We start from the raw sequence: 19100 nt of genomic DNA on the forward strand, positions 1-19100 counted from the left end.
CGTCAGGTCATGGGCAAATGCTGGGCTTCTGATTAAAGTAGCAACACCACACAAATAAGTTCAGAATAGCCTCAGAAATGAATGCAAGATTTGTATTCTTGAAGTGTTAGGGATTTAATGTCTACTCTGGAGATTTTCACCAATCAATCACTCCCCCCAAGGGTGCACTGTAAAGCCAAAACAAATTACAGGAACCCATGAGCACATTCTATGAAATCCTTCTTCATTATGTAAATATGTCCACACAAACATGCACTTCAGTTATCACTTACATGTGTACTATTTCTTAATACAGCTGATAAGGTTGAATTGGTTGACATGGACAAGTACCAGACATGTTTTTGGCACTGCGAACTGGACATTTTTATAGCTACAATCTCTGCTGGCATGTCTCTGCGATACGATGGGATAATCTTATATTGAAGAAGAAAAATTTGCATCACTTAGGCCCAACAGTTTATTTCTAAATTCAGACTGTACCATAGTTAAGGACATAGCCCCACATTACAAATGCATGGGCTTGTATTTATAAATGTTGGCTTAAAGTGCCGTGTTAAGTTATTGATCTGATCTGTGCTGATGCTACCTTCTTTGGATAAGTGCCGCACTCTTCTCCAGAAGAAGCACAAGAGAAAACAGATGCAGATAAAACTAATTAAATCCTACCGGAAAAGGCTCATGTAAAAGCAAAGGCTACATGGTGAGCAATGAGGGCATATGTTACACACAGTTACAACCTGAAACAAATCTCCACCCCACACCCGCCCAGCAATAAAGAGAGAGGGTAAAAAAACCATGCAACAAACACAAAAAGCTGATGAAAAAACACAAAAAAGATTTGCAGCCTGTAACACTATTTAAACCCAGGTCTGTATGAGAAGGGAGGCTGCTAAGCTGCTGGAATGTTCAATGAAGCAGCATCCTGAAGATGGATACCATCAGTAACAGCCTACCATGAGTCGTACCCCGCTATCTCCCTATCCCTGCTGAAGGTGGGGTTGCTCCATATATACGGAGAGTTAGCACGTTCCTGAATAGGAAAGTGTCATTCGTGTTGCACTCAGTATAAGACACAAAATCTCTTTTTTAGATGAAACAAAATAAGCGAAGGTTGATTCAAAAGTCGATTCAATTTATTGAACCATTTCTTCAAAGCAATGTCGTAGAATTCTATTCATTCTTGTTCAATGCATCATTAATCCAACTGCCCAATGCATTTTGGGTTATCTTAGCCCTTCTTCAGGGGCGACGCTCTAAAGGGATAAGGTCAGGAAGTCGGTTTTAGTGTACAATAATGAAGATAAGCTAAAGAAATTAGTCGGCAACAGAAGGTGCTCGAAAGACCTAGAGGTGAAATTGCTAACGGTGAGGTGAATCATGTCTAATGAAAACGTGAACAGTGCATTCGCGGTAAATCACGGTGAATCGCGAGCGGGATAGTCAGTTACCCTAATATTTGCGGGATGGTAACACGATATGGAGTAATTATAAGGATTAAGTTGTTAATCTCCTAACAGTGATTTAAAAAGACCCGCTTTCAGATCGTGTCGAAACAGAAAACTAAACGTGTATTAAGATTTAACGGTAGTGTTGGTTTAAGTTTACGGAAACGTGCAACAATAGGTAGGGTGTAACGGGTACATGTGGCGTGAGGATTAGAAAGGACTGTGCAAGTTTGAGCAATTCCCAATGGGGAAAATAAACTTACGGTTGGTAGTAACAATATGACTATAAAAGAACAACATGCTTCAAAAGAACTGGCCAACAAACAAGAAATTACCATACGTCAAGCTGACAAAGGAGGAGCATTGGTAATTATGGACACAACCTTTTACGTTGAAAACGTCAATGAACACGTTAAAAATTCACAGACATACATGCCTATACCTTTGGACCCTACCAACGAATTTCTTGATGTGCTTAAAGTTATTGTCAACACTGCTTTAGAACAGGGAACCATCAATGATGAAGACAAAAAATATCTGATTAAGGTCAATCCATCTACACCCTACATCTACATGCTCCCCAAAATGCATAAAAACGCCACAAAACCACCATTCAGACTCATTGTGTCCACTGTCAACTCGTTACATGAACCTGTTAGGAAATATCTGGACAAGCATCTTCAAGCTTCTGTTCAGTCGATTACCACATACATTAAGGATACCACTGATTTCCTCAACATTCTAGAGTCTATTCGTGACTTGATAACAACGGACACCATCCTATGCACCATTGATGTAAAATCACTTTACACTTCTATACCGCATGACAAAGGTATTGAGGCAATTGAGTCATTCCTAACGAGTACAGACAAACCAGATAATCTCAAAGTGTTCCTTATGGAACTTATTCACTTCACCCTTTATCACAGCTACTTTGAATGGGCTGGAACTTTTTACATCCAATGTTCAATAAATTGAATCGACTTTTGAATCAACCTTCGCTTATTTTGTTTCATCTAAAAAAGAGATTTTGTCTCTTATACTGAGTGCAACACGAATGACACTTTCCTATTCAGGAACGTGCTTACTCTCCGTACATTCGAATTCCCTACTCAGGGGGACCTATTCGTTTGCACCAATTACTGATCGTTTACACTGTCAACCTGACAAAACTGAGTGCGCACCTTCTGTTTTTGCCTTTCACGTTGCTCCATATATACCAGCATGGTGGGAGAGAGACACTCTCAGCCAACTAAAAGATGTATCAAGAACCTGCCCTTATGGCCCCAGATTATTCTCTTCGATGGGTTCTGCAAACAATGCCTCTGAAGTGGGCCTGGAGCTACTACTAGCTTCTACGGACAATAACAGCATATTTTACATCTCATAAACTTATACTAGTGCCAAAAAAGAGAGTCTAATTTATGAATGGGCTACATAATCTTTGTAGTACTACCTGGTGGGTTTGAAATGGTGATGCTTCATAGTCCCAAGAAACTGGAAGGCTACCCATAGTGTCCAATCACAGCGTGATGCATTGGTCTTTGTTTTGCCAGACGTTTTGTGGAGCCCTGGCCATCATTGGGGTCATTCACCAGAGGAGGTCTTGTCAAAGTTTAAACCCATGTCCGGAAGTGAAAGTGAAAAAAAGGCAGATCAGCATCTGTGCCATCTAGTGGATTTATCAGTGTTAGATGGCTAGTCATCAATAAAGACAGCAGTTTTATTTTAAAATCTATAACTAAAACATGTCGCTACACCGATGGAAGGCCCTCAAAAAGTGCTGGACTAGAGAATAATGCCTCTGCCCTTCTGACTGTCCTGGACTTTGACATTCGACTTTTTTTCTTTTAACCCTTTCCCTTCGCTGAGGTTTGGCCCTTCTTAATCATGATTGGCCTGCAGGGGAATGTTACCGCCCGGCCTGACTACGTTCTAAGCAGAATATGCTCATGGAAGACACAAGAAGGGACTTACCAGCCGGCTCATGGTATCAAGAGCATTTTAACCTAGGTTCTTTGGCCACCATTCTGCATTAATGTTATACAAAAGCATTAAATAAGTTATCACTTAGGAGAAAGCAAAGAACATTTTCATGTCATTAACCTACATAAAACTACCAGATATGAGGCATAAAACTGCCAAACCAAATATGAGATGTTGTGTAAATTAAGATATCTGAAATGAACGAGGTTACTGCTGAATGAAAGTAAATTCAAATGCAGGCTACCAAAACTAAATGGAGTGGTTGAATATGCACATTACTTTTCAAATTCTTACCTGTATGCAATAGTTGTCCTTGGTTTAACCGAGATTTAGATAGGTCTAATACCCTGCATATGTATGAATTCGAATTCTGTAAGCATCTTGGAAGAATAGTGGTTCATGCATACGTGTGGAAATGTTATAATGTAGGTTTGACAATCCACTAGCTGATATGGTCCTCTCAACCTCATTTAATATTTTTAAAATCAGACTTTGGAGTTTTAAAGAGGCATGTCATTTATTTTGTAAGACATTTTTCCTAGAAGGATTCGCAGCATATTACACTGGAATGATTTTGCTATGAATATTTGCAGAGATTCTGTATACACAGTTAGCAAAGATTCCAAGAATGGTATTTGCCTTCATTTGGATCCACACTAGCAAGTTACACACATCCTCAAAGTTTCAAGGATATTCTATCCAATGTATTTTATTTTGAAATATCTTCTGTTTTGTACAACTATAAGTACTCCGTAACATTAGAGTCAAATTTGCTGTATCGCTGTCCTTCCATGTTCACAGCAGTCTGATATAGCTTGCTTAAGTATTTCTTACCTAGTAAAAAAAATACTTATGTGGATAAAGGGCTAATGGAAATCAGCAACTCTTTCACACACAAGAATTCAAACTTCACCAGAAAAAAAAGATATTTAGCAATAATTTGTTTTCATTTTGTAGACAGGGTAAAGTCAAGTCAAAGTCAAAAAAGTAGCTTTATTCGATAACAAGTATCTTAAAAGCAATAACATAAAAACAGACATCATAAAAGTACAATTATGAGATAAAACATTGTCTAAAAAACATACTATCCATAAAAACAGCAATTAAAAATGTCCATACTAAGATAACAATGGGCAATTTCCGATAAAAGGTTTTATATGATCATAAATTTGTTCAGTTTCAGCTTATTTTGAATTTATAGGGCAAATATATAAATGGAAGTGCAACAGGAAATGCGCTATGAGTACAATAGTTCATCTAGGTTGTTGCACGTAGTATTTTGTGCCTTACTATCCAGGCACGGCCAAGATACTTGGCCGCGCCGCAGGCCAAGAAGGTCCGTGCATCCGTTTTCAGTATACGCAAGGCAACCCTGTGTTCACGAGTGCCCAATGAACTACAAATGGGTTTTAGCCATCTTGTTCTTGCCTTCTTATAAGCGGGGCAAGCAAACATAAAATGGGCCAAGGTTTCAGCTGGAGCCTTGCAGCACAGGCAATCCACTGTTGTCTGATGCGGGACACTCCATTTTACAGTTAATTCTCGTATCGGGAGAGTGCCTATCCTAAACTGAATGTGAAGTGCCCTGTCACGTGGTGTCTGAATAAAATGTAAATAGGGCTCTAAAAATATACGCTGCTTATGTGAATAGAATTCATCTGTGAGTCTTCCTAGTCTTGAGTTGTAATGCTCTTGTGCGTCCACCCAAGCCCAGTAGCGCTTTTTTAGATTGACCTTACTGGGTGGGATTTGATTTTCCCACGAGTCCTTCAAGCCAAGCGCCAAAACCAGTTTTTTGAGGTTAGATAACCAACTAATCTTTTGATTGCCCTCCATAGCCATCACTTCTGTAAGCGCAGAGGCATAACTGCCAAGCTCTGGGGTACGACGCAGGCAGGCCCAAAATAACAGGGGCCGCAGCTTAGCAATATCTTTGAAAGAGCGCCTACCTAGGTCACTCCTCAGGGGTTTTAGGGGTACCTTGCTGGGAAGCATCACTAGATCTCTAAACAATTTATGTTCAGATCTACTAATTCCATCGACATTGTCGAAGCCCCATAATTCGGCACCATAGAGCGCTGAGCTACCAGCTTTAGCTGCATAAATCGTGAGGGCAGGAGCCACAGGTCTGCTCTGCGAGGAGCGATGTTCTTTAAGTAGTGTTCCTACCACACGTTTATGGTTCAAGAGCATTTTGTCAATATGGTGCCTCCAATGCATTTTCTCAGCAAGCCAATCCCCAGGTAATCAAATGTTAGGACACGCTCTAAGCGTGTATCGTCTAGTATAAAATTAGCTTTATGTGGCTTGTAAGGATTGAACATCATAAGCTTAGTTTTGGTGGTGTTAACAACCAACCCCCTGGATTTACAGAACAGGTGGAACCTTTCTAAGAGCTTTTGGAGCCCAGTCGGAGTTTTAGACAGGGGGAGAGTATCATCCGCAAGCAGCAGGATAGGAACCTTGTCTCCTGCCAGAGACGGGGCATCCGAAATTCTTGTAAAAAGCTGACCACCCCTTTAATAAATAAAGAGAATAGGGTGGGCGCCATTACACAACCCTGGCGGACTCCTCTATTTACGGGGATCCTGTCTGTCTTCTGTGCCTGAGATCCCCACCTTACTTGGGCATAATTGCCCGCGTGAAGGCGAATAAGCAGATTTAGGATCATAGGATCAATCCCCATTTCGCCTAGTAGTTGCCACAGCCGATCTCGGGGCACTAGGTCAAAGGCAGTCTTCAGGTCAATAAAGGCCAGATAAAGACTGCCCTTGACAATTAGTACAACCTTCCAATAGATTAGGAGCAGTCTAAATGCTTGATCCACTGTACCTGTGCAAGCCCTAAAACCCGCTTGATACTGGGAAAGAACATCCTTATCATCCACCCAATGGTGGATTCCCTGGAGCAACACCCTGCCAACTACTTTCTGCATAGCATCAATCAAGCTAATTGGACGGTAGTTGGCAGGGTCCTCCCTGGCACCTTTTTTAAAGATAGGTACCACCTCTGCACCTTTCCATGAGTCGGGTACTGCACTACCCTCTACAATCGAGTTGATTAAAACCTTAATATAAATTGCCCAATTAAGGGGGTCTGCAAGGAAAAGGTCGCCCGGGACGCCATCCGGGCCTGCGGCTTTTGCTGGGACAATTTTCATAATGGCTTCCTCTATTTCCTTTGTATTAAAGGGAGCAATGACATCCTGAGTGGGGTAACTACTTATTTGGCCGACAGACCCATCTTGATGGGTTAAGCTGGACCCTGAGTAAAGTTTCCCAAAGTGGTTAAACCAATCCTGATTTGCGATGTGGTTAGGGATTAGATCAGGATCTTTATTGCCCAACCGCCTAACCACGTCCCAAAATAGATTGGGATCCCTGGCTACACTTGCATCCCTTAGATTCTGCCAGTGTGTCTCCTCCCATTCACGCTTAGCTTGAATAACAGCATTTTTATAATCCTTTCTAGTTTCCCTAACTGAGGGACAATGTCTATTTTTTATTGCTAAGATCAAGGCCTTTTTCTTCTGTCTGCAATCCGCATTGAACCACGTCCGGCAGTTTTTGGGACATATGGCTTGGTTGCCAGCGCGATTCTTTATAATAAATAGAGACCCCAACTGAGTCATCATGCTTCCATATAAATCAGGGATCCTAGACAGACTGTCCTCTTCACTCTGGGCCTCGCGCAGTTTAGCTGTACTTTCGCTGAGTATACACTTGATCTCAGCCATTCGAGACTCTTGAGCCGCCACTCGTGGCCATTGAAGAAACCTACTGCAGTTTGAGGGGGCCAAGTCTTTTGTCCTCATGAGAGGGCCTGTCCCCTGAATTGTAGAAATATAAGGAGCCCAGAGCGAATCTATTGTCAGGCTTAGTATATCACTCTCGATAGAAGGAACCACTTCCATGTCTATTATAAATCTCCAAAATCTGACATCGATTAGTATATAATCGATTCGTGAGGGGCAAGACACCCTGTTGCATGTATTAGTCCCAGCGACGTCAGAAGGTGTTCTGCCATTCGCAGCCCTAAATCCTACTTCTAAGGTAAGAGCACTAATCTGTATTGCTACCTGTGACCATTTCTTAATAGGGGGTATATTTAGCAATAGGATACCCCACTTGGCGTCGTCTTCATCTACCCCCAATAAATCTTCAGAACTTAAAGGCTCAAAGGTACAAATAAAATCTCCAGCTATCATTACATATGAATCTAAATAGCGTTTGAATAATTCTTGTTCCAACGACATAAAAATATCTGATGCTTTTCCCCCTGAAGTCCCCCTTATGTAGACATTAAACAATTCAAGGGATTTACCACCATTAGCACCCTTGAGCGAAAGCCACATAATATCAGGGCTCACACATTGCTGCACCTTTATTTCACAGTTCATGTCAACCTTAGCCCAGACAATGAGACCTCCAGTAGGCCGCCCCCTACCCGTATGTACAGCAGATGTAAAAAAACAAGTGTAGCTAGACTTATATAGTGGTGCTAGGCTCCATGTTTCTTGGAATATACAGATATGATGCTCCTCAATCAGAATATTCCAATCGGGTACAGACATTTTGTTTTGGAGCCCAGCCACATTCCATGAAAGAATCTTGAGCTGGGAAATAGCAAAACCATTTCCCAAAGAAGATGGTTGAACCAAAGGGGGTTGGGTAGAAAATGGAACAGAAGATTCACAAACTGCTGCCAACCCGTGGTTCTTCGTACTAGGAAACGTAGGACTGCTGTTTCTATTAGCTGTTACTCTAATTTGGGATTGTTCAGGGACAGAGCATAATTGAGTAGTAGCAGGGGGACTTAGAATATTAAAATTTGAAGAAAGTTCTAGAACCTGGCTTACATATGAGTCCTGCCATAGTCAATCAACTCCCTCAAGTGAGGACCCTCTGCATTTGGGCAAAGATAACACATTGTCATGGGCCCTTGCTGCAGAAATTGTTTGAAAATCAACCGCCTCAAGTGAGGACCCTCTGCATTTGGGCAAAGATAACACATTGTCATGGGCCCTTGCTGCAGAAATTGTTTTAAAACGCCTGATCTGGATAGATGTAGAGTCGGGGGCACAGGTCCTATACTCTAGTGCCAAGAGATTTTCCGCCAGATCAGAATTAATCAGGGTTAGTTCGATGCAATCCATAGACTTGTTATTGGACGTGCATCTCCGTGCCCTGATAATATCTTCCCTGATCAATGAGCGGCAACCCCTAACATGCCGCAACCAGTGAATAGATTTATTTTTCAAGGATTCAGCATTCTCAAAGCCACTGCTAAAAACAATTTTGGGGACATTGATTAAAAAAACCGTCTGTGGCTGAAATGGGGGGGTGGGTGAATTGTTTATTTTGTTGGGCCGGGGCATTTGTTCCCATTAGTGGGTCTGGTGTTAATCTTGTAGGCCTATCATGTTTTTTGGCCACCTGGGAATAAAATTGCTTTTGCAAAATGTTACAAGGCTTAGCTACAGAGGGGGCGATCCAGATGGGGGTTGAATCCTTAATGGTTCATTTAGGTTGAGTTATAGGTGCGTGTTGTTGTTCGCAAATTGTGGAATCACCTACTTTGGATGGATCTTTTGGATTACAAGGTCGAGAATCTACAGGCGTATGTAGGGTACCATTCTGAGCTAACAACCTAACAGTGCCCATAAGTGCCTCAATCATCCCTTTCAGTGAGCCAACCTCCTCCTTTAAAGCAATAACCATCTGAATAAGGGTCTGTGTTAGAGGAGGAACTACCACACTTGAACTCTTCTTACTGGAGGGGATAATTTGTGTAGTATACACTTCCCCACAAGTATCCAATTCCCCAGCCAGAACGTCATAACGATTCGCACAGATGACGGAGGGCTCAAGTTCTCCCACGATATCGTCAGTGGAAGGTAAAGACAATGGGGGGGAAATATCGAGCTGAGCTGGCCCACCACCCAACATTGAGGACACGCAGCCAATATCTGCTCCTTTTTTAAAAGATTTTTTAAACATCTGGGGGACGGTGGTTGAACATAGGGGGGTGGAATCTTTATCAACAATATCTAAGGGGGGCTCAACACCTAATAGCCCTTCGCATTCCGTAATTAAATTATCAATTCTATTCATTACACAATTTTTTGACGGCAGATACATTCTTTACTGCTTTCCTTGCCTTTTTCCCCTTACCCACCCCACTAGCGGGACCCGTAGCCCCCCTGTACTCTCCATAGCTTTCCTTTTACCCATTCCCAACCATAACACCAACAAAAAGCAAGAGATAAAAATAAAATAAAAAAAATAAAAGTATAAGTGTTTTTTAATTAAAAAACGAGTATAAACTAACTTCTAAAAATTAACATTTTTTGCAAAAGATTCAAGAAAATAAAAATAAAAAACACAAGAAGTGATCAATTTGGTAACACCCCAAATAAGAACAGTTTTTCCAATAGATAAAGCAGCCTTCGTTCTACAGTCATCACAGTACCTTGAGATAGCTGCTGAAGTTTTGGTGGTAAAGATGTTCTGGGAGGAAAATCGAAAGAGCTCAGGTCCTGCCCTGCCTCCTCCTGGCGAGGCTGGGCTGGGACGGTCCCGCCCTTTGCCCGGACTTCGCCCGGGCGCCGCCCGCGCGTGTCCCACGTCACGGGTGGCGTTGAGCGCTTTTCAGCGCGAGTGTCAGGGCAGCTCCTTCCTCAGGCAGCGGTGACTTCTGGGACCTGGAGTCCCCTTCCAGCAGCAACCAAAGTTCCTCGCATCAGGGTAAAGTAAATAATTTCCACCATCTTTAAGACTCATTGATTCATGGAGGATTCACTCTAGTATCAAAGAATGATGAAGGTATTCTCCTAATCCTGGATCTAATGGTTCTTTAAAAAAATAAATACAAAAACTAGGATAGTAGATATGTTACCCTATGTATTAGATGAGTAATTCATGTTGAAAATAACATGAAATTTGCTTTTAAATCAAAGTGGTGGTGATGGACAAGAAGTGGTGAAAGTTTATGATAGGGACTCACTCTGCTACTTCAAAATGATCATGTTGTCTCTTTGGGTATTCAGGATTAGACCATGGATAGCAGTAAAATATCCGCACAGCAAAGGAATTTCCATGTGTTCTAGCCTAGGTCATTGGCATATAAGAAACCTGTTGGAGATGTCACATTAGCATGCAAAGAGTCAACTGATTTATACAATGCCTAGATTATTCATCAAATATTTTTGTTTTTTAATTTGCAATGTGAAGGAGACTACTCCTATTTGCAGGGTGAAGGATCTCCTGCATCCCTTGGAATGCAGCACATGTATCTTGTCCTTTTAGTATTAGATTGTTGCCATGATTTGTCCCAATTGTACACATGCCGCTACTTCTGCATCTGTGAAACCTTTTGGATTTCTGGATTATGAGTTGCTGTTGACAAAAGGTGATAAAATGATTCTTTCATGGGAGAGCTGAGTGAGGAGTTATGTGCTCTATGAGTCCGCTCCCTGCCATCTTTATTGTGCCTACGTTGTTCATAATGTCCCCTATTTAATGTTATGAGCTTACTTAGAAATCTTACAGTGACATCAGGCCATCAGCAGACGGATGACACACAGTGACCCTTGGTCTGTGTCAGAAAGGAATGACGCATAATAATGAAGTAATAGAAAAATGAATTGGTGGTGTTTGAAATCTACATTATCTACAGCAAATGCGTTGGTATTCTTTTTTATTATTAGGTTTAGCAGTTAGAATGATTAATGATTCTAACTTAAAATTGAGGTGGGATCTTCCTCAAAATGTTTTACTTCTGTATTTCAGCACCTCTTGGCTTGTTCCCTCTCATGAATGCCGAATACCTCTTGTGATTAGCAAATATATTTTCTATACGTCTGACAGAGCTTTCATTACTTTCATTTTGATTAGCCAGGAAACTCTAGCAAACATCAAGTGCACCTGCTTTACTATTGACACATCTCTATTTATGCACATGATTCCTGTTTCGGTGAACTGCAACTGCTACTGATTCTTATCCAAATTAAGTTAGGAACAAAGCCGTTTAAAATTCTGAAATATCGTCTACATGGTTATTCAAAGAGGAGTTTGAGTTCATGTGACAACGACCAAGGCTCATTTGAGGTGCGAGATAGTGAGTGCTGGCCTTGACTCTGTGATATCACTTGGGAGAGAGTGGTGGACCTTGTTACAAGTAGTGCACTAGATCTGTGGAATGCTGATCCACTGAAAGTCGTGTGCCTCCATCCAACATCAATATTTGAAGTTTCTTTGAATAGGACTGTACATAAAATAAAATCGTAATTGGATGCTGCAGGTCCTGAAGAAATGCTATGCTCTTTGGAAGCCTGGTTATGGCTTAATAATCAAAAGCAAGTCTGTCCGAAACCTTCGAGCTGCAAGTTCACTTCTCACCGAAGATCCTTCAAAACGCTGCTGGGTTAAATGGGCTTGATGTCCTCTTTAACCTTGTTGGAATTTAATTTTTCATGTAGATGAGGAGTGGCAGACTTACAATAGGATCAGGTCTTCTGAAGCGAGAACTTCCGCTATAGAAGTGGGCTCACAAAAATACTGCTTCCCCAAAATCGGCACATAATGGCAACAGTCACAACAGTAAACTCTTGTTTGCAGAATAATCTCAGAACTGAGACTGATCACCTGGCTTTGACTGTGCAGATCAACCAAGTATAGGTCAGGACAATTATACATAATATCCTTACAGTGGCCATGGTCAGTATAGTAATGATCCGCAAAAACAGCATCACAAATACAGCATCAAATCGCAAGGACAATTGAAGCCCCTCTTACTATCTAGGAAAGCAAGCCCAGCAGGTTGCAGTCCATTTCAGATGCACCTTGACTTCAAACTAGAACTACGTCAAAAAAGCGTGGGTAATATGCTCAGGCTTTGGGCGGTGCTGCACATCAGCCTTTTTGCAGCCCTTTTCCAGTGGTGTGCATGGACGATTTTAACTACCTTTCTCATCTTCTACTGGTTCTTATCATTATCCACAAGTTAAGATTAGCGGGACAGTCATGATGTTTGTAGCTCTGACATCAGCCAGACTGATTGGTGTTTAGATCTGCTTTGCCTTTTATGCCGTAGTCCTGTTAGGTCAAGCTGACAAACCAAATGTAAGGAAGATCCAGCATCACAGCCCCAGTCGTTTAGAATATCTGTCTACAAATGTTGAGATCTTAGTGCACAGGCATTGCACGCTTTCCCACTGCATGATTTAGTGATCTCCTGGACAAGTTCCAGTGGTCTTGCATATACCCTATGTAACCAGTCACTCTCATAGGCTTGTTCTCTACACTCACCCCACACTCATTCATCACAGGTGTCACCAGTCACGTGACCCTACTAATAAATGGGGACACATGCCCTGGGCCACTTCTAGTTATCCTAGCTATGTGTCTGCATGGTCGTTGGGACAGCATGAGTGCCTAGGGCCCTAAACTTTACAATGGCAATGAGCAGGTCTGACCCCGCATGTGCGCCGGCTGTCATGTGACGTGTTTCGGGTGGGGGAGATGTATCCCATGCAGTCCGTTCTTGCAGTAAGCAAAAAGAACTATCTACGGACAGAATGCAGAACAATGTCATATATTCACCCCAGTACAGAGATCTGGGCCTAAATCCATCGTTGTTTTGCTCACCATGCCATTCCGGTTTGGATCCAGCCATATGCAAATCAGTCTAGACCCTGTGCCCAATGGGAACAGTCCAGCCCGAACTGCCAGGCCAGGTCCTCACTGGACTGGAAACAAGCAAACTAGGACTGGTTTCAGGGTTTCACCCCTCTTCAGCCAGAATAGCTTGATTCCAGTGGCATGGAGAGCACGGGACTCACGTCTGAGCATACCCTTCCCACTCGGGGTGACAAATGCAAAAAGAACTATTGATGGACAGAATGCAGAACAATGTCATACATTCACCCCAGTACAGTTAGCCAGCATGATGACCTGACCCGGGAGCAGAGCGGGCCGAAGAAAAAGGAAGGGTGACAGCACCTGGGGACAAGAGAAGGCAGCGACAGCAGGAACAGCGCCAAGAGAACTGTCAGGAGAATGTGCCCCAGGCCCCTCAAAGTAAGGATGGGCTGGTGCATGCCCATGGTCCGACTTGCTGAAGCGCCAGCATGATGCCCTGCATGCTGCCGTCTTCCCCAGAGAAGTGGGAAGAGAAGCACCTTCCTGACATTGTGCGACACGCCTAAGCCCCACACCAGCATATGCAGCTCTACATGTGTACCCCCAAAGAAGAAGGAAGGGAGAAATAACGGTGTTGCAGCGGGAGACTACTGCGCCCCATGAGGCATCTAGGCTGCCACCGTTGTCTGTACATGGAGGGCGGTCTGCCTACTGCACTGCTATCACAGTGCCCTGGGGAGTGACAGGCTGATGTGGGCAATAGCCGCCGACTGCAGCACCGCCTTCTGAGGGGTTGGAAGGCATTCCAAAGACAATTTGCCTCACTGAAATTGACTTGTTGAGAAACCCCAGCCTCGGCTGGCAAATAAGGTAGGGCCGCACCAGCAAGGAGAGAGACCCGTCTCTGCAATAGCAACCCTTTGCCTCCTGTTTACTCCCAGAGCAGGATGAAATGAGTACAAGGGGTCGTGGGGAGCCTTTTGATGTTCATGCTGCCAGTTTCTGTGGCTGCTTGAGTACAGCAGTGCACCCAACATGCTACAGCCCAGAAGTCCTAGCGGTAAGCTCGTAAACCAGTGAGTGTGGAAGGTGAGGTCTTTCCCCAGGGAGACACGTGTCTCTAAGCCTACATGTGGAAGGAGCAAAAGCTACAGGAATCACTGCCACCAGTCAAGCAAGTGAGGACACGGTTATTGGGAAATCATCGCCTGCTCCCCCCGCAAAGCCAGCCAGCCTGCAGAGACCGATGTGAGCAGGAGCTGCAACACTGGTAAGAGGAACGTTAGTCCTTCCTTGAGGGCTGTAATAGTGACATCACAGTGAAAGGAGAAGCTGCCAGCCCACTAATGTTTTTCTATTTCTGATACCGCTGCTACCCACTGGTAGCAGAACAGTAGGTGTGACTCTGAGACAGAGGCTGTGAGGGACAGCCAAGATGGGTGCTGAGAGCGCCACATGCACCCTATTGACTGCTGGACATTATTACAAGGAAGGGAGAGACTTGTAACCCCCACAGAGAGCCCCAAGAAGCCCAAAGCTGCCCCTACCAAGAAAGCTGATGAGAGGACAGTGAAAGCAAACTGAGTGAAACCAAAGGCAGCTCCCAAACGGACGAAAGGAAGTAAAGCGGCAGAAGTGGGTGTTAACCAGTGCAAGGCTCTGCTCATCAGCCTGTAAGTAATGCCTGAGTTCTGTGTTGCCTGAGAAAGCTGAGTGTGTGTTGGCCTGAGAGAAGAGACACACGACGAGAAGAAGTTCCCGACGGGAGAGGACCGGGCTCGCAAGGCGCCACCAGAGGGCACCTATGGAGAAAGACTGAGAGTATATGGTCAGAGGTGCGCCGAGGGCTGCACCATGAAATCTGACAGCGTGACAGGATCGTTGGAGGGAGAGCAAGCAGTGCATCCTCGAGTGAAGAATAGGTGAAGGAAGAAGGGTGACACTCCAGCCAGGGAGCGGAGCACCAAGAAGATCTCTGAGGAAAGGGTCAGTACTTGTGAGAGGTCCACAAGGAGATAGAAGACCTGTGAGAGGTCCACGAGGAGAACAGTCATGTTCCACCAACAGGACAAGAGTCAGGTCCTACAGATAGGACAGGACGTGACCAGGAAGGTCCCTGTGACTAGAAGGTCACAGCGAGAGGCCTGGTCAGGAAACAGAGGAGCAGAGAGTCAGCTTAAGAACAGGACGTGACCAGGGTGGTCCATGTTGAAGTGTATGTCCCATCGAGAGGCCGGGTCAAAAGGCAGAAGAGCATGGAATGATGCCACGTTTTGTAAGAGCTATGGAGAAGAGCATGGCAAAATGTTACCATGTCATGTCGCGAAGAAGTAGAGGAAAGAGGAGAAGAAGAGGGGCATGATGCCACATCACAAAATAGCTAGGAGCAATAGAGGGTGGCATGAGGCCACAGAACTACACCGCAAAGAAGAATATGAAAGAAGAGGAGAGAGAAGAGTGTTATAGACCCATCACATGGAAGATCACTGATAGTCATTATGATTGTCATCTTTGTCAAGTGCATCACTAGAGCCACCTAAGGAACACCGTACATTCAGCGTGAAGCACTATGTTTGAGAAACACCTTAAGAGTAACAAGGCGCCTCTGGTCTTGTGGGAGGCTGGCCACCCAGAAACCATCTGTTATACCCAGTGAACCTAAAGCCTGCTAAAGAGAGCATACTCAACCATTTGTACCATCCACCTTTGGCGTTGCACGAGAGACTTGGTCATGTACCTGTTCGGACTCCCTCAGTGAACTTGGTCGTGGGGCATATAAGAGGCACTGAACAATCCACACAGGCCCTTGGCAATCCAGGGGAATCCTGGTGAGTGGGGAATTCCAACACAAGAGATGTGTCTGCAGCAGCTCCATGACAGGCACCGGTAAGCACTAAGGTCGCAGACGGAGACTAGTCACCCAAAGGCTATTGGATGAAGGCACGTGCACCGGAGTCCTGATGGCCAGAGCACACAGACCCTGAGACAACCTCTCTATGTGGCTGCACGAGCTACTTAGATGTAGTCCTGTTGGCAGTTCCTCAGTGATGCTTTCTCCCAGCCTACGAGAGGCCCCGCACAGTCCCAATGCAACCTGGCAGAAAGGGCCTCAAGAAAGTTTCTTTGAGAGTGGGGTCGTGGCACGAGAGGGAAGTGTGAAGCAGCTCCACTAGTGGGAAATGTGAAGCATCATGGCCTTCAAGGAAGACTCCCATCCATCAATGTCATCCTCCTTCTTTGCAGGTTGGCCATCCAGGGAGACAGGACGTTTTCGAAGATATCTCTGCAGCGGACTCCACCACAGCTCCTGATGCACCATCCAGGTGGACTGTGTAAAGAGATGCCAACACCATGAGACCAGGTGGGACAGAGCTACAGTGCCCATGCGGACTGTCTGAAGAGACTCAGTGGTGTTTTGTTTGGTTGTTTGTTCTTTCCCAAAGTTTGGACTTTTAAAAAAATGTTTACAGTAAGGTTTGGGAGGGATATAGTGAACTGCTGGACATGTTTGAGTGTTTCAGCATGTGCCCTATGTAACCAGCCACTCCCAAAGGGCTGGCCTCTATGCTCACCGCACACCCATCCATCACAGGAGTCACCGGTCAGCTGACCCTGTCAATAAAAGGGGCTGGGCGCACGTGCCCTGGGCCAGTTCTAGTTACCACACCTATGTGTCTGCGTGCTCATTGGGGCTGCATGGGCCTAAGGCTCTAAACATTACAATGGAAGCTACAAAGACTCGAATTTGGTTCCTCATTGTGGTGCCCTTGCAAAGAATGCGCTCCTAGTCCACAAAGCACTGGGATACCCAGGCAAAACTGGTCAAAACAAAATGTAAATAACACTGGAATGGACAATGATAACGTATATAGACAGTAATTACATATTATAGAACAGTTCTCCTTGCCATTTCCATTATTTATATTAACTAGTGTGCTTGAGAAAATGCCCTCCAGGGTATAGAACCGTGAGTGGGAAATCCCAATGTGTGCGTCATCTAAACCCAGACAAAGCGCACTCTTCAGCCCGGGCACACATCCATTCTAAGCATGATCTCTTAAAGTTGTTTTTTGATTACTATCCAAATGTAAAAGTGATGGGGGAATCGCAGTCTGCCCGGTGATTGGCTGTTCACTTTGTTTTTTTGTTGTTGTTTGTAAATGTTAATTTATAAACTGTTGTGGTGTCTCCAATGAAAGTACAGTTTGGTTTTTGGTGTCGACGTATCCAGTAATCTCTGAGTCCAGTTTTCTTTCCTCCTAAAACTCTTGATCAACATTCCCCGCTTGACTTTTATGTTAAAAGGTGTTGGCCCTATTATGTATAAGGCACCAACGCATTCCGATATGTCTCTACAAGCTAACTGAGCTGATTTAAAAGACGTACACTTTCGGGATTAAGTGCTGAAGTTCAAATCTTGGCAAGAACAACGGAGCCCCCTGTGCTTCCCGATGTCGACACATCAAACTCCATTTAATGCTATCATATGTGGAGCTAGATAAAAAAACAAGGTATTGTTGAACTCTTTTGCATAAAATCATGTTATGAAACTGCAAAAGCTGTTTCTCTTTTATATCCATTCGCCACTTAGTGGTAATGCTGGAACTTTAGCATTACCGGGGAACATTGAACCTACAATCACATAAATCAGAAAACACTTAAAATGTTTTCAGGCTGGAAGGTTTTGTTCCACAGACTTTACAGGCAGCTATCATAAGCCGTAATTGAACACGCAGCCCTCAGTGCCTTTGACTGTTTGAGTATTAATTGCTTCGAAGGCACGGGTATTTTCTATAGACTCCCAGTTGACTCAGCCTCTCCTTTTGAAACTACATGTCTGCAATTCCGGCTCCAAAAGTAAACAACCAAATGCCAGTCGCAGGTGCTGATGTTTTGACACCACAGAAAACTGCCTTCACAAATACTGCTGAAAAATGAATAAGGATTTTTACAAGGTTTTAAAGAGCTTCGCCTTCTCACAGTAGTTGACAATCTTAGCATTCGAATCTGTAGAAAATACTGTGTCGGAGCAGTAGGTTTACAGGTAAGTATGTCTTTTCATGCGTGCCTACACACTTGAGGGGGGAGTGAGCGAGGAGAATGTATTTTTTTTCTGTGAGTGTGTGGGGAAGGGCCCTGGTGATTGCTGTGCTGTATTGCAGTTCACGGCCTGTGGGAGGAGTGGTCCCCCTGGAGTTTGTGCTCAGTCACGTGCGGCCGAGGGTCGAGAGCCAGAGCGCGGATCTGCGTTGCTCCGCAACACGGAGGAAAGGCCTGCGAGGGTTCCGAGACGCAGAATAAGATCTGCAATTTGGCAGTGTGCCCTGGTCAGTACTTCACTCTTTCTCTGTGTCTGCCTTGTTTCCAACCTTCTGCTTCATCCTGTTTGTTTTCTTTTGCCATTGTCGTTGTATTCTTTTGTTGCTGTTGGATGTCCTAGGGCTTCTGAATGAAGTGCTTATTTTGCATTGCACCTTCGTGTAGATTTGGGCTTTATAGGATCTTGCTGGTAAAAACCATGTGATCCCGCACGGATCGTATTTAATATCTGGCAAAATGTGAGCAGGAAGTGTTGAAGCCTGGAGCTTGCACCTGGGGCCTTTTTAACAAAGCCATTTTCAGCCATAAACCTATAGTTAAGGCTGAAAATTGCTCCATTTACGCCCGTCTGGTATCCACAAAAAAGCAAATCATAGACGTAATAAAACGCATGTAGGGGGTGGGAGGTGAGTGGATAAGTTGGGTTTTGTCTTGAGTGTTTGTGAATGTCACAGGCAGTGGCGGCTTGCAATATTAACATATGGTAAGGTGCAATGGCACCAAGCTCACCATACATGCGGCTCCCCAGGTGCAGCCCTTCTTCCCTGGCGTCCATGAGCAGGAATGGAAGACCAATCCAACCAGTCCTGGAGTTGCTCTCATCAGCACGAGAGCAGGTCCAGGATGGGTGGGAGCAGGCAAACTCAGCCCTCATCTTGAGGTTAGGGGCCTGTGTTGGCAATCTCCCAGCCGTTTCACAGCCATGGGA

General features: G+C 44.2%; 1 protein-coding gene across 8 annotated transcripts in view; it reads left to right on the top strand.

The window, feature by feature from the left end:
• Window positions 1-19100, top strand: part of ADGRB2 (adhesion G protein-coupled receptor B2) — a 1096893-nt gene that overhangs the window by 536709 nt on the left and 541084 nt on the right. For 5 of the 8 annotated variants that reach the window (XM_085648478.1, XM_085648470.1, XM_085648474.1 and 2 more), the window contains one exon: window positions 18235-18399. The exons of the other annotated variants lie outside the window; for them this stretch is intronic. In XM_085648478.1, coding sequence (XP_085504604.1) covers window positions 18235-18399 — 165 coding nt within the window. The remainder of the gene's footprint in view (window positions 1-18234; window positions 18400-19100) is intronic. 8 annotated transcript variants of the gene reach the window in all.

The sequence above is a fragment of the Triturus cristatus genome, chromosome 3_2 (genome assembly GCF_964204655.1).
Source record: "Triturus cristatus chromosome 3_2, aTriCri1.1, whole genome shotgun sequence".
NCBI lineage: Eukaryota > Metazoa > Chordata > Amphibia > Caudata > Salamandridae > Triturus > Triturus cristatus.